General features: G+C 43.2%; 1 protein-coding gene across 1 annotated transcript in view; it reads left to right on the top strand.

Annotated features, from left to right (window-relative positions):
• Nucleotides 1–18,987, top strand: part of TAOK1 (TAO kinase 1) — a 65,310-nt gene that overhangs the window by 19,171 nt on the left and 27,152 nt on the right. Inside the window, exons 2-5 of the mRNA XM_068656048.1 lie at nucleotides 9,623–9,849; nucleotides 13,621–13,692; nucleotides 16,613–16,714; nucleotides 18,386–18,431. Coding sequence (XP_068512149.1) covers nucleotides 9,718–9,849; nucleotides 13,621–13,692; nucleotides 16,613–16,714; nucleotides 18,386–18,431 — 352 coding nt within the window. The 5' untranslated portion in view covers nucleotides 9,623–9,717. The remainder of the gene's footprint in view (nucleotides 1–9,622; nucleotides 9,850–13,620; nucleotides 13,693–16,612; nucleotides 16,715–18,385; nucleotides 18,432–18,987) is intronic.

Below are 18,987 nucleotides of genomic sequence, written 5' to 3'. Positions count from 1 at the left end.
TCTTCTTCTTTTTCTTTTTTTCTTTCTTTTTTTTTTTTTTTTTAATTTGACATTGTCTTCACGTAATTGTGCAATTATTTTCATTGAGCTGTCTGCCCAAGGCTCATTTCTTGTGAGTTATGTTTAGTTTGGGAGTAGGGGTGTGCTTGATCACTCATTACTTTGGGAGCTTTCATCTCTTGTTTTGTTGCTCGTTCACGTTATTTTTTTATGGTTCTTGTATAATTTTTGGTGCTGTCAACTGCCCTAAATAAAACTCACGTTCTTTTCCCCTCTGATTTGAGACCTTAACTGCAAATATTTTGAAGGTTCTGCACAGTACCTGTGGTTGCTCAGGGGCTGCAAGGCCCTTTTCCCTTGAAGCGTTTCATCATCTATCTGATCTCTTGCTTTTTTCAGAGCTTTCTATCAGTATTTCAGCTCTCAGTCCAGAGGTGGTTTGGTTTCTACCTACGACAAACCAATGCTCAAAATAATTCTGCGTACCAGGCTTCGGTCAGTACTTCTTGAAGATCCTTCCCTGTTCTGTTATTTGAATGACAAATAGTCTAACTGCTTGGCTTCTTAGTTCTTGGGGTCACCCCAAGATCAGGATGTTATTTCCCCCAAATATTCAATCAATTCTGTTCGGTTTGGTGTGTGCTGCCCTGGAGCAGGAGCTGTTGCAAGGAGCTGACGTTGTTCTGGAGTTACTTCAAGCTTTTGGGACAGTTGCTCATCTTCGTAGCTCGGTGATGTTTAATTTCCAGATTTATTGAGTGACCAGCTTGCTTGATGTATGATCTGTGATACCTGCTCTTCTCACAGAGCCAAGTCATCACGATTTTGTGAGTAATTTGGCTTCCTCGCTGTCCCCTCGCCCTCCAGCCCGGCAGCAGAGTGGATGGGCGACCGCCCAAGGCCCCTGGCTGATGTGGGTTTGGTTGTGTTGTTCCATTTGCTGGATTGCTTTTATTTTATTTTATTTGTTTATTTATTTATTTTTTACAAGACAGTTCCCACAGAATCTTCCAGTTCTCTCTTGGATTTCTCAGTCCGATTTAATTTCAATCCCAGATCCTTGCTGCTGGCTTCAGTGTCCCCAGGTTTCTGCTTGCTCAGGGAAGATTTGGAGCTGTGTCCCACTGAATTTGATTGCATGCACGATTTAAATGTTTTCCTGTTCTTACTGGTCAGAGAGACTTCAAATTGCTTCCTTTCAGGCCTCCTTTCTGAAACTGGGTATGATACTGAAACTTTTTAATTACTTCTTTTCTCAAGGGTAATTGCCTATATTGTGGGCTTTAGTGGCTTATTTCTGAGTCTGAGTCCAAAACAGCTAATTTGCTTGTTTACTGTATTCCTTGTTCTGGGGCAGAATTGGTTTAGGGGTCAAGAAAAGGTTTCTTAAAGCTCCAGTTCCATTAGGACATCTGGCTCTAGTTTCTTTTATGGGCAGCTGGAGTTTCCCAGTATTTTTCCCTCTGGACCTGATGGACTCCCATCAGCTGGCTGCTCACCAACCTCCTCCTGGCCGCTGAGCAGCATCTCCTGTGCTACAGCCGTCAAACCTCACACTCCTCAATCACTGCAGTGCCAGCTGAGAGAGGTGGGCACGAGCTGTCTGCAGGTGATTCAGTGCAGAACACGTTTTGGTGCGATGCTTCACCACGTAAAGGTAAGTAGCTGGCAGAACTTAATGAACTGCTAAAGAAGGCGGCAGAAGATTTCATTTTTTTTCCAGTTGTCTTCCTCATAGCTTTGCTAGCCTAAGGAATTGCTAAATTTAGAGCTGACCTTCATAATAAATATACCAGAACTATCACAAGCAAAGGGATTCGGGAGATGTTAGTGCTGGCTATGCCAGGCTGTGGTTAGCGCTTCCTGGAGTACCTGACATTGGTCCTTGGGAAGCAAACGCTGGCCATTTTTCAGCTTTTGTGTAGGCCTAACTTGATCCAATTGAAGGTTTTTGCTTTAATAAGGAGGAAAAAATACAAGATGCTTTTTGGTATTAATGTTTCTTTCAACTGCATCAGTAAGGTGTTTTCTTTGTGTTGTTTGAGCCGTGAGATCAGTGACAGATTTTGTGTTTCTTGGGTGAGTGACGCTGCAGAAATTGCCAGTTAACAAAAGCAATATTTCCAAGATTGCTGATAGTGTTAGGTGTACTCGTGTTTGTTTGTAACTGGCATGTGTAACTGTTGTGAAAATAGATTCAGTTTCTTCAGAGTATCTGTCTTTAGCACAGGAACAGGCTTACCTAGATAATTATCTTTTCTGCCTATTTTAAGTAATAGAAATAGAGAACACAAAACAAAATGGAAAGCACAGGGTAATTGTTGCTTTGGTAATCGCTGCTGGCTTACTGCTGGTGCAGATCATCCTAATAAACACTTGCACCCAACCCAGAAGACGATCCTGGGCTATGGGAAACTTAACTTTCTGACTTTTGCTCGTGACATTCCTGGAAAGTAAACATCCAAGCAGAACAGCTCAACTGGATCAGAAAGTGTGCTGGGGTAAGTAATTCAGGGAGTTATGATGGACGTTTTAGTGTCAGAATCTTGAGAGGAAATCAAAGTAAGCCGCACAGTGTACAAGTGCATGTATAAGGCAAATGCAAGCAGTACTCCGAGATAAAAGTATCTTCCTGAGGCTATTCTGTGAAGAAGTATAATACAAGAAAAAAATACAGGTAGCGAAGCAGAGAAAGAAAGGAGAAAAAAAAATCTGCAAAGAGGTTTTTCCAGGAGAGAACCATTCCTCAAAAATCTTTTTTAAAGTAGAAAAAGGAATCTTACAGGAGTGATAGGCTTGCTTTGTCAGAAGAAGAAGAATTTATCATGTTGGGGAAGAAAAGGCTGTTTGAACGTGGCTGCTCACACAGACAAAAAGCTGCCAGAATTCACCACAATACCCAGCTACGAATTCTTCTTACCCTTATAATCTTTTCCTTCTACAAATACATACGGACGGGAATGCGGAAGGTATAAAGGGGCCAGCATTTTATGACCGTTCTTTGCTGTAAACTTCTGCTGCAAAGGAGGACCTCGGATCACTCGCAGTGAGCAGCAGTCATGGTGCCCAGGTGCATGTGGGATTGTAGAGCTTTGTGGAGGCTGTGAGATCTCACCTGCTTCAGCCCTTGGCAGACACACTCTTGTCTTTCCCCTTTTCCTGTATATATTCTCAAGTACAAGCTCGAGACTGAGGTGCCAGTGCAGAGAACAGTGTTGCAGTGGGGCTTTCCGTGGTCCACAGTTACTGCCTGCATTCCCCTCTTCTCAGCCCATTCCCACGTGTCTTTGTGTTGCCTGTGGTTGGCGTAATTTTCAGGGTGGTTCCTTTTTTAATCAGTTTAGTGACAACATTTTGGATGTTTTTTTTTTCCCCTGAATGTTGAACACCTTTCTAACAGCCTCTGATACAGCACCATCCATCTGCACCTCCATTTTCCTTAGTGGCAGGTGGTCCTGGTGGAGAACAAGCATTCCAAAACCAGTGATTTTAGGATCATGGATCAGAAGGGCAAGTTCATGACATTGTCAGCATTTTTTCATCTCAGCAGCAGCTCGCTACTAAACAGCAGAAGGCAGTCAGCAGGATCCCAAGGAAGATGTTCCTCAGTGCCTCTTGCCCCTCTTCCAGGGCACGGGAGGAGCAAAATGCCACTTGCTGCATCTCCAGGTTTTTCTTGTTTCATTTCGGGGATTTTTTTCCCTTAATTACCACTCTAGGAAGACTTCCAAATTGCAGAACTAGAAGGAGAAGCATGTTGTTAGCTTGATGGGAAAGGCTTACCCAAGTACACAAGCACTCTGCGGTGTGTGGTTTCACATGAATCGAGTGCTAAAATCAGTCATTTTGTGAGGCTTGAAGATGCTGATAGGCTTTCCGCTGTGAGAGTCACCTAGAATGCACCTGTTTTGGTACCATCTGCCACGGTGTAATTGAGCACGGACAGGAAACTGATTTTTAGCTGCTGAAGGAAATGGTCTTTTTCTGCAGTGAGCAGAGAATAACTGGTTTTCCACATTGAGCCACTGGAGATGTTCTCCACTTTTATCAGAACAGGAAAAAAGAGTAGACTGGGTGGGCCAGAGCCAGTGTTGAGAGATGTTTTAAGGAACATCCACAGCACTTGGTGACTTGGCAGGACTTTTTATTTTTCTTTTTTTTTAAATCAGGTAACAGGTATATTGTTTGGGCAAGCTTGCTGGAAGGAGGAATTGTGTCCCATGTCTTGGAGGGGTAGGTGCCAAAGCAGCACAAACCATTTCTATCTCTTGCCTCAGACACTACATAGCTGTTCATCGTGCTGCCTTCTCTTTGCATACACCGTGGCCTCGTTTTGTAGTGGTGTAGATTGGGTGTTTTGCTATCAGGCTTCTAACAGCTCGAGCTCAGCCTCCTGGGCTCGGCAGAGGAGTCTTGCTGAAGTGATGCCTGGGCTACGTAGTTGGGAGCCAGGAGAGCCTCTTTGGCAGCTCGGCTGGGAGTCAGAGAAGAAACTTCCTCTACCTGCTGGGCAACTCCTTTCTTCAAAGTCCAGCTGAGGTTTGCCCTGCGCGGTGTGTGAGCAGACAGCTCCCACGTGCTGTGTATCTGGTTGGGATGCTGTGTGGTTCGTATTTAGGAAATTGCCTGAAAATGCATAAATAGCGACTGCTGCACGTTTTGTGTACAGTCAGCAACTTGCTTTCTATAATGTAGCTTTTTTTTTTTTTTTAACCTTATTTGTTTCTATTCAGACTGTATTTAAAAATGTTTTGTCTGCTCCTTTAAAAAATATAAAATACTGGGACTGTAAGTCAAGGCTTCAGTGCTGTACTGAAAGCGAACAGAAATTTCCGAGTCGGTATTTTAAGCATTCTTACCATCTAACTCTTGCTTTAGGATAAATTGTAAGTAAAAGAAAAAAAAAATCAAAGTCAGTTCTTTCAATAGTTCCAGTTTACCATATTTATGAAAGTGGTGGAAATTTTTAGTGTCAGCTGGAAGCCATTCAGGAAAATTTTAATAGTGTGTTGAGTGGATAATTTAATCTCGGCTTCATACACTCCCTGGATCTGACCCATATGCAAGTGAGAGAAAATCCTTTTTCCCTCTTGACAGTGGCATGATGCACTCGTTGCCCATCTATTTGATGCTTTTGCATTAGGTCCTAGCAGAGGAAATGACTCCAAAATTTAGCAAGTGTTTGCGCTGCATGCAACGGAGATGCTTAAAGGAATAAAAACTAAATACCAGTTTCCAAATTATGGTGGTGGGCTGTGTGTTTGTTCCCCCAGTTCCGTAGTTTGATTAAGGAGTTATCAGAGGACTGGTGTGTTTGTGCTGAATATTTTATTCTCCTTATTGTCTGCTGGCAGAGTGCAGCCCTAAAAATCACAGGTAGTGGCCTCCTGAACAGGTCCTTAAGCCTGATGCACACGTTATCAGGGAGACATACCTAGTGTACCTACACTTGATGTTAAGGATAAGTTTTTATTAGTTTTGCTGTCCTAAGTGTATCGCGTGGCAGATGACTGTAACATGAAGCAAGATTTACATCTCAAACAGCAAATAATTGCTTGTTTGTAGGTCAGTGATGGAGGAAAGCGTTCCTCTTGTCCTCGTTAGCCATTGCCGGAGCCCTTGCGGTGTGCCCCCGGTACCCAGCGAGATGGAGAGAGGCAGGGTGGTGGGCTGCGTTACCGTGCAGAAATCTGCTCACTGCTTCCATTTCAAGCTCCCGTGATGTTTCTTTAACCCCAGTTATAATATTCCTACTTAGAGAAGCCGAAGGATGTTGAATATGTTGGTTCTTTGAAACTTCATTTGTAGGGACAGCGTGCGCTGCTTTTTAATGCTAATATCCTACAAGGCAGCCCGTGCATTAGCTGTCACGTTTGGGTCTCCACGAACTTCTGAACCATCTGAAGGAACTGGAAGTGCTTTGAGGCAGTGGTGCTTCGTGTAGCCTGGTGCCTGTGGTCATCATCGTGGCTGGGTTTGGATGGGAGACTGAGGAGTTGCAGGGCAGGTAGGTGGAAGTCTCGGTGAGTAGGCTTGCCTCTCGTTGGCAGCACAGACCCGGTGCCTTGGTTTATTAATGGGAACAGCTCCTTGGGGTGCTGGAGGTCGGGTGTTTGGGTGCAGCATGGACAGGAGCAGCCTGACCAGCCTCGCTAGATGTGCACCCAGCATTATTTCTCCTAATTTCTCTAGAGTTGCTGTAGTGTAAGCCTTCAAGAGGGACATAAATACAGCAGAGCACTGCTCGTGCTCTGCAGGATCCCGGGGGGACTTAGTCACAGGGCTGGGTCCGGCTGGAGCAGGGGATGGCCCGGCAGACGGGAGGCAGAGCTCCCAAGGGAACAGGTCTTACCCCTTCCGCACCTTCCAGCTTCCTTCGGGCCGCGGGTCAAGGCGTGCGTGTGCTTTTAGCCTGGCCACGATTACAGGGAACGCGACGCCTTATTCATGGCCTGCTGTGGATGCGTGCACGCAGTTTCTGCTAATTGGCAGTTGTTCAGATGAAAGTAATTTGATAAAAGTATTTTGGCCTGTAATCAGTGCCATTAGTACTAGTAATGGTAGCCAGCCAGTCAATCTAGTTCGGCCCAATACGTGAAAATAGAGCTGGTCTGGACTTGTGCTTTGCTCCAGCCCTGGTTTGTTTCGAGTCCTTTTTGCCTCCTCCAGCATCTGGGTGGTTACAAGTGGAACCAGTCGCAGTAGGGATCGTGGTGTTGTACGCCGTGAGATGTTTTTTCTGTCCCTTCCTTTGGGTACGAGTACCAATGGGGCAGAGCAGGGGGCTTCACCTCACTGCAGCACACACACCAAATGCCCCCCGGGTGGCAGTGAGCGGTGCAGGCACCCAGGGGACCCATCTGTCGGCCTCCAGACCTCCACCACCACCATGAGGCGACTGGTCCTGTCCACTGGGAGCAACTGGGTGTAATGGGAGGGCTGCGCCGACCCCGGAGCTGCAGGAAAGAGACAGCCCGGGTGGAAGAATGTGAAATATGTAACTGCGACTTGACTGTCATTTAGAAACCAGCTGCTTGGCGGTCTGTAATTTAATTTTCGGTGCAGTTTAGCTGCAGTTTCATTTTGATTTTTTTTCTTAAGGTTCTTCTGTATTTTCAATACATTTACAATAAGGTGATGGCCACATCGCGTGGTCCTTGACCTAACATCCATTCCCCAAAGCATTCAGGTGTTGTTTCTGCACGAGGGGGCTGAGCGTGTCGGCTGCTGGGTTGGCCAGGCTTTGGCAAGCCGGGCATGTTGTCCGGGCAAAAAGATATCTGGGGAGCTTTGGTGTTCTCACCTCCTTAAAAACAGGAGCACTGCAGGCAGCTTTAAGGATGGACTTTACGTTGATGCATTTTATTGATCCGTGTGAGCAGGTAGGATGACGAGCGTAGCGTCACCTTCCCATTGTGCCTACTCTCTTCAAGTTCTTAATACCCGGTGGTTTTACCCTCGCACATCTCCAAGCAGCAGTTACTTCCAAGAACAGGGATAAGGACGTCTGCCTTGCTGCTCGCAGGACTTGGAGCTCACCCCAGTGGGCCCAGCCTGGCCCCTGGGTGCCGCCTGGGAGGGAGGCTGAGCGGAGGCTGCGAGGGGTCCTGGCCGTGTGTGTGCAGGGCTTTCTCCTCCGCTGGCTCGTGTGACTGCTGGCCATATTAGCAGGTTTATCCAAGCCTAGCCCCTCTGACTAACAGATGTAGGGAAAAGGGCATTCTGGGATCGCAGCAGTTGCTTTTGAACAACAATGTCCTTTTTGTAAGAATCCGATGCTTCTTAAAAGATGGAACATGACATCATTACCGTCGATCCAAGAAGCATTCCTTCAATAACACTGAGTGTGCTCTGGTTATCAGCTCCCTTCCCCCAGCCCCTTTCTCTCCCTCCTCTGACTGATGCTTTTTGTCTATTGTTTCGGCCGGGGCTGTAAATGCGAAACAGTTGTCTTTCAGTGTTATGTGCTTGTTAGGGCTGGAATCAAGTGGAATATTGTTGGCTCCTTTGAAAGAAAGGACGAAAAACAACAACAAAACCCAACTTGCCTTGCAGTCTCCAGAAACGTAGCGTGCTGCAGGTAGGGGCTGAGTCGTGGCTATCGATTTCCCTTCCCACACCGCCTGAGTTACTGCCTCCTGCAAGGGAAGGTGGGGAGGTGGCAGCCCTGTTCCCGTGCACCCAGCCCCGCTCCGTCAGCTGTGTCCTGTGCTAACGGGCTGAAGGCTCCCACGACGATGCTGGCATTGATACAAAATGCGCCTGTGCACGCTCGTGAGAGGGGTACGGCAGAGCTGTGAACAGCTGCATGGCTTCTGCATGGATTTTGTACTTGCTCCACCGCTGGGATTCCAATCCCGTTTTCTCCCTCGGCCCCCGAGAGTGGGCTAGCGTGGAAACACATCCAGGGTTGCGTTATAAATCTTGTTGAATCTGCTTGGAGGAGAGCTATGAAAATGCTGGATTTCGCTTCCCTGCTCTGCCTTCCCTCTCCCACGCATGTCTTCAGGAGAAAAGCTGGAGAACCTTGCAGTTACAGCTAGGTACGTCTTGGCTGCCTCTCGCACGATCGCGCGCTCCTTGTAGCCGTGCTGGCAGTTGTTTGAACTAACAAGGAGCAGGCAGTCTTTGGCACTTCCACGTGCTGCATCCGTCTAGAGGAGAGTACCACCGAGCACAAACACGCAGGGGTATGGCTTTTTCCATGTCAGAATCGCCCCGCAGGGAGGGGAAAACAAATGATTCATTGATGGTCTGGAGGCTTGGAGAAAGGTGGAGCTCTCACTGTCCTGGGAAGGAGGAGAAATGGACAGCAATAGATAGATTGATTCAACTCAGTGCCTTTTTTTCTGCCATAAAGATGTAAAACTTTAAGGGTAGGTTTTGAGATGTAAAATATGAATTAAAAGAAGTACAAGTCTCAACCAGATAAGGGTTGTGTGAAGGAAGGGAGCTGTGTGAGCAGCTGTCTGCCAGTGACACGGGGTTGGGTTTATTGGTGATAATCTGCGGGGAACCGAGAGGACATCCCAATCCTCGGGCTCTTACCCTAGGATGAAAAAGCAGACGTTTCACTGGCGATGGCTGTGTGGCTTTCACCTGTAGCTAAGAGACGGGAAGATTTGAGCACAATCTCATGATGTGTTATGAAATGGACGGGCTCCAAGGCGCGTTTTCAGTAAATGACAGCAAAATGTAAACAGGAGAGGTTCCGTGCGTCCCCAGCGGGGTCTGAACATGCAGTTGTGGTCCACTTTAGGAAGTCCACCAGGAATTTAATGGCATGTGTAACTCTTCAGGGAGGGGATATCGGAGTAATACGGGCTCGCTAGTGGCAAATTGGTTATCACCGTGATTCTGCTGACCCCTGTGCAGGGGGCTGAGCAGATGCTGGGGCAGGAATGCGCCTCGTTTTGTGCTTTGATTTCAAATTGTGTTCTGTAGAAATAAATACCTGATCGGTGCCTCAGTGGGACTTTGACATCCCGGCAGATAGGTTGCGCTGCTTCGTGTAAGGGGGTTGCTTGCTGTGGAAGAACTGGAGGCTGGTCCTCCGCTGCTTTGTTTCGGTGTCTTTGAGCAGAGGATAACCAGTGAAGGCTTTGCCATCTTTTTCTTGCAGTGATCCATGCTGAAGAGGCTCCATTCATACAGATGAGCCAAGGGTTGAGGCAGCACTTTAAACCCAGATAGTCGGTCGGCTAACTGCCCAGCAGGATGCCATCAACCAGCCGAGCGGGCAGCCTGAAGGACCCCGAAATTGCAGAGCTCTTCTTCAAAGAAGATCCAGAAAAGCTCTTCACAGATCTCCGAGAGATTGGCCATGGAAGCTTCGGAGCAGTTTATTTTGTAAGTAGCCTCGTGGCTCGTGAATTGCAGCTGTGTTTCCTTTTGTCTTCAAACTGTGGACAGAGAATTTTTTTTGAAATTGTTGAGGAAAAGAAGCTGTGTGAATCTTTGTATGGTGCTTGGGGAAGAAGGATTTTCTTTTATGTCTGCACAGTCTGCCTGTTCACAGGCTGACAGCATCTTTAAGGTGTTTGCATTCAAACAGAAAGGAAAAACGGGAGACATGGCCCTTGTCCAGTGCTTTTAGGTTATGTGGCAAGTAGGGATTTTTCTGCAAATCAAAAAACGTACTTTGGCTCCATCATTTCTGATCGCCAATGCACTTCTTTTGATTTGATTGTCTCCTTGTCATCTCCTGTTCCTTGAGAGAAATAGAGTTCTCTCCCTTCGTGCATACCCCACAGGCTCCCTTAAAGACATTCTTTGTATTTGACACCTGAACGTTGGTGCTTTTGTTATACTTGGGCCTGTCACATCCTCCTTCCCTACTGCAAGCAAGAATCCCAGTATTTATCTGTACAAAATTTACTCGATGTGAGCGTCTGGCCAGTAGTTTCTCCCAGGCTGCTTGTAGAGCTCGACTGGAGGTGGGATATTTCGTGGTAACCCCATGTGCAGGTTGCTGTATGTTAACCCGAGTGCACACTGCGAGACCTTCATTAAAAAACCATTTTCCTCAGAAAACCTTTTCACGTTTATAATTACAGGAGGTGTGGCCAAACCTGCCAATGTTCCTTCAGAAAGCCATTTGTGTCAGTATTTTATGAGGTGCCTATTCATTGGTAATAATTGCAGCAGACCATGTTGGGAACCTTCCAGCACAAATTTAATGCAGCACAGATGAACTAATTAGGAAAAGCTTCTTAATTTTGTTCCCTGCTTAAAACTAGGAGCTGCCAGTGTCTGGGAACAGATCTGGAGGAGGAAATGTTTTCGAATGGAGCAGTACTCACCTGCGGCCTTTACTTCACTCATTTGCTTAAAGCGTGGCAATGAAAGGAAGGAACACAAAATCTGTCTTCCTGCTAAGTGGGAATATTATTGAAGTTTTACAGAAATACTGTAACTTACAAAGGAATGCATGCACCACATGAGTATGCAAAGCCAGCATTCAGCCGGAGATAACCTGCAAACTGTGCTAATGTCTGTTTGGGGGACTCTATTTTTGCTAAATAAGGGAGTGTTTCCAGCAGAGAAGATAAACTGTTGTTATTTGTGTGCTACAAAGTTTTAACCTATACCAATATTGTATTATGGTATCTTTTTGTTGCCAGTAATACTAAGAGCTGGAATCCGAAACTGTTCCACATGATGCTTGGTATCTCAAGCAGAAACCCAAAAGGTGGGATGGGCGGCCTGGGAGAAAAAATTAGTTTAGGTGAAATAAGCGTAAAGAAATGAGGTAGAGGGCACATGTTTTGGGTCCTTTATTATTCTGTATAGCTGGAAAAAAAATAAAAAAAATCAAGTTTCTTTAACAGGATTTTGATTCTGCTAATGTAAACTATTAAATTTTATCTAATCAGTGTAATATTGGATTACAGTAAATAACTGCTTAAAAACATATTACAAAGTTGATGACATACTCCACCTTTTGTTTGCTCGTGCTTGGCTTGTGTCACTGCTCAGGGGCACCAGATTTTAAACCTTTGTATGGAGTTTTCAGAGGATATATGCCCCTAAATGTCTGTCATAAAGCAAGCCTGGTTTGGTTGGATGAAGTCAGCTGGCGTCTAAAAACTTCATGGCTTTTGTCTAGGAACTGTCTTTTAAGTTTCCTTGTGATCTTGAAAAACTGGAAAAAAACAAAACAAACAAAAAAAAAAAAAAAAAAAAAAAACCAAGCAAAACTGTGATTTTAACATTCTCTGGGGTGTCAGCTGTGGGGTTGTCTCTCTTCAGTCCCCCTACAGCGAAGAAGGGCTCCAGGTGTTATGCAAATGCAGCCAGTGGTGGCTTGCTTGGGTTTTCTGATATTTAGCACCCTGCCACCAGTCTGCTTTCGTTGCATACAGCCTGGGCCCAAAATGTTGATGATAAATAGATGTGGGAGTAATGAACAAGTAGAACAATCCAGATCCTGTCTTTCCTTTTACTAGTGATCCCCAAAAGGGGGTGATATGTTTATCTTACGTGCTAATTGGCTAAGTTAACACATCAGAGAAACTGTTCTTTTTTTCTTCTTTGTTTCTGTCACATTAAACATCCTGCAATAGTGCAACAACAACAAAAGTTTATTTTATAATTAACACGACTTTTGCTGGTTCACCTCATGGGTTTAGTTTCTTAGAAACTGCAAGTCTGGCACCTCTGAATCATTTTGGTATTGTCCTCACCCTACTCCATGTTCTGCAATGTAATAATAGCTTTCATTTGACACAGGAAACCTACTACACGGGAACACTGCAGATGGAGCAGAAGAATAACCCACTCTCTTTTGTTAGCGCTGTGCTCCTTCTGCTCCACTGTAGTATTTTGCTTGCCTGCTTTATTGCAGCTCTTCACTGGCTCGAATGTCTCAGAGATTGCCTATAATTAGTAAAAGGTCTAGGAGTTAAAAATTTATTCTTCTTTGCTTAAAAAACAAACAAACATAAAAGCAGACCCCCCCCTCAAATCTTAAAATATTGCAGTATCAGCAGGGCTGCAGGGAGTGTCCTCTCCGACAGAAAGAAAACTAAAAATAGTGTTGGTTCCAGCATCTCATAGCTGGCTGAAATCAAGACTGACAGGGAACTCTGGGAGCCTTTTTTCAATGAATGACAGAATTAAAATATGACTGAAAACCCTTTTTACAAAAGGCAGAGTCCTCATACTTCATTAATCCCTGTCCTGATAGGCTGTGCATGGTAGTACCAATACATTACAAATCAGCGTTTTCATCAGTCATCAGCGAGTTCGGCGATGCACATCACTTTGATTTATATCATTTGGCTTCGTATCCAAGCTGATGATGCTTATCAGAGGCTCAGAGTTTCCCCCCAGTGCTGTGCCACCCAAACCCTTCAGGGGTGCAGGCTGGGGTTGGGGTTGGCACCGACATCCCAGCGGGGTGAAGCGGTGCTGGGCCCTGCACCTGGGCCACTCTTTGGTGCTGAATTAAACAAAACTCATCTTATCTTGGATTGTTGATGTGTGAAAAACCACGTGCATTTATTCTGCAGTATAAACAACAGCGTTATTAGGCTAAGAAAATGAAAGTCTGAGCTGGAGCCTGAAGATGGGTCGCGTAGAGTGCTGCCATCTCTGTAGGATCTTTCTTCCCTCAGGACACGGCAGCTTATTTGTGAGCACTGGGAAGAAAGCCACCAGCTAGAGCAGGTGTCTCCTGCGCATCCTGTGGCATCTTTGCTTGTGTTTGAGATGGAATAAGGGGGCTGAGCCTCGCTTCTGTTTTGTCTGGAATCTACCTGGGATGTGAGAGAAGCTGATTTAGAAAGGATCCATCTTGCTGGAATTGCAGCTGCTTTTATAAGCTATGATTTTTAGTTTAGGAGTGATGGCATTCAGCTCCTGCAGAGACTTGCTGAACGCTGAACACAGAAAATTGTTGCACCTTGTCTCACAGATTTCTCATAGATGCAGCAGTCACACCCCTTGGAAGACATTTTAGTTTTTACTCCCTATAAAAGTTTAAAAAAAAAAAAAAAAAAAAAAGGATAAAGATTTTTCTTTGCTTCTGCCAGAGTTAACTCCCTGTGTGTGTTTGTTTTACATCCTATGGGAAATGATGATTTGAAGAAACTGATGCCTCATGTTTTCGTGTTTCAGGCACGTGATGTGCGCACCAATGAAGTGGTGGCCATCAAGAAAATGTCATATAGTGGGAAGCAGTCCAATGAGGTATGTAGAATATCCTGCGTATTAAACCTTGACCTCTGCAAATGCTTATTATGTGGGATGATTTTAATTAGCTTCAGCTACAGCAAGAGAGATCTTCCCTGTAACTGTAAAGGTGAATGGGGAGACTGTATAAACAAAACAAATTTGTTTACTGTTCACAGTGTGTATCTGTCTAATCTGCTCCTGGGAAACGTCAGTAGGGCTCATTGCTTTCAGACATGAAGTGCACATTTGCAGGGCCACATAGTATGTTTGTTATGTTTGTATTCAATCTTAAAAAAAGGAGTTGTCGTTTTGCCCTTAGACATCCAATTCTGAATTCCTTTTTCCCTTACCATTACCATTTTGCTTACTGTACGAAAATTGATTAGGAATTACAGCAACGGATGCAGCAGTGAAAGATTGAGAGAGAATTTTGCATTCTACAAAGTAGTAAGGCAGAATGCATCCTTCCCTGAAATGACTCTTGAGGAGGAGCTAAAACAAAAGCAAAAAGCAACAGTGAATGAATGAGTGTGAAAACCTGAACAGCAGCACAATCAGGGAAGAGCTGTCAGAGCAGGGGATTAAGGTAGCCCTTGCAGAGTGATCTGTAAAAGTAGGCCTCCGAGATTTAAATGTTAAATGTTTTCTTGGCCACCCTGGATGTGTGTTTTTTCTTAAGACGCTTAACAGAGATAATTGATTTTATACTTCAAGCGTTTAAGTGCTAATACAGATTCTTGAAAAGCCCAACAAGACGTGAACAGCTGATTTGGTATTTCTGGTAATGACATCTATTAAGTTCGGGTGCCATTTTTTCAGCAGAAGTATTTATTGCAAGCATATTGTTCGAGGCATTTATAGTTGAGTCCTCCCTCCATGCTCTTTATCCCAGTCTCAGAAGCAGTCTAACTGATGAGTTTGACTAACAACTCGTTGCTTTCTGTGCTGCCTTTTGTGTATTGATCATCTGCGCTACAAGGAGCTGAAGCATTGCCTCCTTTCTGTGTGTGTCTGTATGTATATGTGTAGGAGGTAGAGGTGGCAATGTCTCCAGCACTCCTAAATTCTAGCTTCACAGTTAATTTTGCTATGCATGTTTCTATTTTGTCACTGCAGTGACTTGTTTAACTGTGTACTGATGAAAGAATAATTTGTACTTACTACTTGTCCTACTGTTTTAATTACTGTGAGCTATAAATACTCTATTCACATGAATGAAACAAACTGTGCATGCTTCAGAAATAGCTTTTGTTTGTCTTCAATGCGTATGTTTCTTTATTTTGAAGAAAGTAATAAGACCAGGATTAAAACGCTTTATATTTTACTTCTATATTTATTTGTTTTATTCAGAAGTTTGCGAAAGTTATGATCTAGTCTGTGTAAAGAGAATTCATTAAGGGCAATCTGGTATCGTTTATATTTACTTAATTTTCTTAATAAGATTTTATAATTGGTGGGATAAATCACTCCTTAAAATAAGCACATTTCGTTTTTAAAATAAGTTTAAAACCTTTGAAATATGTAGCACTGCGCTCCTAATGTGATCTCAGAGCTTTTTTTGCTCAGGAAATCATGAATAAGTCTTGACTAATATATCGCCTCTCTCATCCCAATATAGAAGAAGTTCGAGTGGCGCTTCCTCGCTTTGGCTTTTAGTGCTTAGTACCTCAAAGGCAACCAGGTCATCCTTGTGCTGGAATGAGAGCGTCAGTGAGAAAATTTATATTAGCGTAGCTGCATGAATGTCCTTCTCATAAAATTTCTGGTATTAAGAAGCACTTAGTCAGTGAGTTGCTACCATGCTCTCTCATTTCATTCGTGCCTCTAACCTCAACATTTTTATTGAGGAGGACTGGGGGCTTTTACATGTTTTCCAAAGCATTTGAGTCTCTGGACCCTCTGTCCATCGATGACTGCAAGCCACACACACATGAGGTGTTGAGATCAACAGGGCCTGAAAGACAACCTTTGACCCTTTTGGTTACTGGGAGAGGTTTCTCTGCTTCTGATTAACTTCAGAACTGATATTCTTTCTCAAAAACATTTTCAGTGTCAACACTGTCGTGTTGACATCTGCATACTTAAATGGTTTCGGCTACTGCATTTGTTTTTGAACATCTTTTCCAGTAGTTCTTGTTTTTACCATTGCACTTTCCAGCTTCTGCTTTTCTTGCCTGAGGATGGGTGAATGTGCTGCAAATGGAAGGACTTGGTGATTTTCTCCAAGGGAGCAATGAAAGTGTCTAAGCACATATTGGAAAATGACATTTTGCCCTCTTCTGTACTTTTAAGTTGTACTGGCAAAGTTCCCCTTATCATACACCTGAATTTTGTTTTATCTGTTTATTCTTTTACTCCTGCAAAACTGTTCCCTTATTGAAAGATAACTCATGTTAAATTTTTCCTTGTAAGGATTAAACTAGTAATGGAGAAGTGTTATCAAGAACGTAGATATTTGGCAGCTGATAAATGGAGCATCATCCAGTGCAGTGCACTTCCCAGTAGGGATAAGTCTTTATAAGAGTTAAATGAGAGACAGCTGATCCTGCCAAAGGACACTTACCCACACCTTTTTCAGGTCAGGATGTATGTTTGATTTGACAGCAGAAATGGTATCCCTTAGAAAAGGATTGCTTCTTTTTCAGGACTTCCTCAGGTACCATGTGTTTACCTGTATATCCTATGCATACCTATAAACACAAAACATGACATCGAAGAGAGATCCTTCCCCTACATTTTAATTGATCAACTTCTTATTTTGTAGGTCAGTTGAGGAGTTAAGTAGTGAGCATCATGGTGTTGATAGAAACTTTTTTGATTTGGAATTTAAGGATGATTTCTGCCTTTTAAAATAAATAAATGACATACTAACTTGACCAAAGGAAATAAGCCAACAGTTTCATGAAGTCTTTCTGTTCCTTTTTTTTTCCTACAGAAATGGCAGGATATTATTAAGGAAGTCAAGTTCCTCCAAAGAATAAAACACCCCAACAGTATAGAATACAAAGGCTGCTATTTGCGGGAACATACAGCATGGGTAAGCATCTGCTGCACTCTGCACTTCTCTTGCCTTGGTTAAGGGTGCTTTAAAATATCTCCAGCTGGCTCTAAAGAGGCACCTGAACATTTACATTGCACAGACGCAGATAAGTGTAGCCAAGGACCTTAGAGATGCTCAGCAAAACTGCACGTAGTTTTTGGAAACAAGATTTAGAAAGTTTTCCCTTTAACTTGCAGAGTCAGGTGACTGTGCTGTTACTGTGATGTGTTTAGCTTGGTGGACTGAGTATTTAAAATATAAATAAAAACTGGAGGAAAAAAAATATCTCCATCACTTTTCTCACTTTAAGGAAAAGTGAGAATTTCAGTGGTACTGCCTGGGAGACAAATATGTCAACTTTATTGGATATTTGAGATCACTGAACAGAACATTTGGTATGCCCCTGAGTGTTAGCGGTTCAGTACTTTACAGGTTGACTGAATGTGTTCCAGAAGTAAGTGTTCAATTGTGTTTTAATGGAATAGGCTTGAATCCCTACTGATAATTGTAAACAAAGTATGTTTTGAATTGTTATTTCTGCTATCTAACTAAATGCTTCTGTTGTATATTGTTTACTTCTGCTGTTTTGTTTGTGGTGGTGGTTTTTTTTCTGCGTGTGTTTTAGTGACAAAACCAACTAGCTGTTTTTATCTCTGGCAGTCATCTCCTAACCAATTTCAGGCATTTGATTTAAACAAACAAAAAAACAAACCCTGAAACTAAATGTGGTTTATTGGACTTTGTTTGCTTAAAACTGTGTGTAGGAATAGATGCGTTTGGTTATGTAGAGGAAGAATCTTGTCAAACTAAATGTGATTTAGCACCTTTCATTGACAAGGTCTTTCTAGTATTATGGACTAAAGAAATCACATCACTGAAGCAATATTTTAAGTTGTAAGTAGCGTTCATGTATCAGCTTCAATAAATCTGTAGGACAAAATTTTAGTGTTTTTTTTGTTTGTTTTTTTTGTTTTTTTTTTAAATCTGACTGGAACAAAATCTGAAGTAAATCTCTAAATAGCCCCTTAATACTCTGACAAGCTTGTTACGTGCAGTTTAACATTTGTCTTAGGTACATGCATATAGAATATGGTATGTAATACAATACATAACTGGCTCTGAAAATGTTCTTGCCTTCCTTAAAAGTGTTGTTGCTTGGTATCTTACACAAGAAGGCAGTGCTAATTCCAGTGAGAGCTGCTCTTGTGTGAGGGGTCAGTGCTAGTATGGGGCTTATGTTATAAGCAATACTTGCATTGTTGTAGCTGAGCACTGCTGATTCCCAGCTAAGTTTAGCATACAATCCGTGCTAGGATTTTTGCTGGTCACTCTAAATACCATTTCATTGTTGTTTATTATAGGTTTGTTTTGCAGTACAGTAATTTGCTGCTTCTCGTGGATACAATATATTCTGGAATATTTTTTCACCCGCCTTTCTTTCTTGCATAAAAGCTATGGAGTTCTAAGCATATGGAGTTTATTAAAGGGCAGTCTGTTGTTATAAAATGTCAAGCTCCTTCTCCTCCTTGCAGGACATGGGGCAGACCGACAGTCCAGGCTGCATTTTATGCACCAGTAATTATTTCTAGATTTCTGTGGGAAAATCTAGAAAATCGGCATTTGCTATCAGAGGTTTTCTAACAACTATTTTGATTTCTTCCCATACAGCTTGTTATGGAATATTGTTTAGGATCAGCATCAGACTTACTAGAAGGTATGTCACACATGCTTACTTGACAGAAAATCAGTAGTACAGAGGTAGAATGTTATAGGATCATGGAATGGTCCCTGAGTACATAGTTTCCTTTGGGAGAAGAGTATGTGTAGACAGTTTGGGAAATTCTTATGTGAATGTGGTGTTTTTCTGTAGAATATCAACTTTCCTGGATAAGCCTAGTTTTTCTTTACTTCATATTATTTTTAAGTAAGTTGTCAGTCATCTCCTTATTTTCTTTTGAGTTTGAGATTCTCATGTCACAGCAGTTCAAGATTTATTTCTGAAAACCCTTGCTGTTGATCCTAATGCGTACTAACAACTGTAGGCCTATTGACCGAAATTGCACTGCAGCAGTATTAGGGTTTTACTTGATGGGATCTTTGGTTAAACGGTTGCTTTTCTGTCAGGCTTCTTGAAGTGAACTTTCTTGGAAGAAATATGTGTGTTCAGTAAGTTGCTCATCTCCTTCCCTTGCCAGAAGCATTTCAGGACAAAAGGCTGAGCTGTCTGGGAGTCACCTTTATTGCTGCAGTTTGTTTATTTGTGTCTGAAT

This window comes from Anas acuta, chromosome 19, assembly GCF_963932015.1.
Source record: "Anas acuta chromosome 19, bAnaAcu1.1, whole genome shotgun sequence".
Classification (NCBI taxonomy): Eukaryota; Metazoa; Chordata; class Aves; order Anseriformes; family Anatidae; genus Anas; species Anas acuta.
This window is presented reverse-complemented; position numbering and strand designations above follow the sequence as displayed.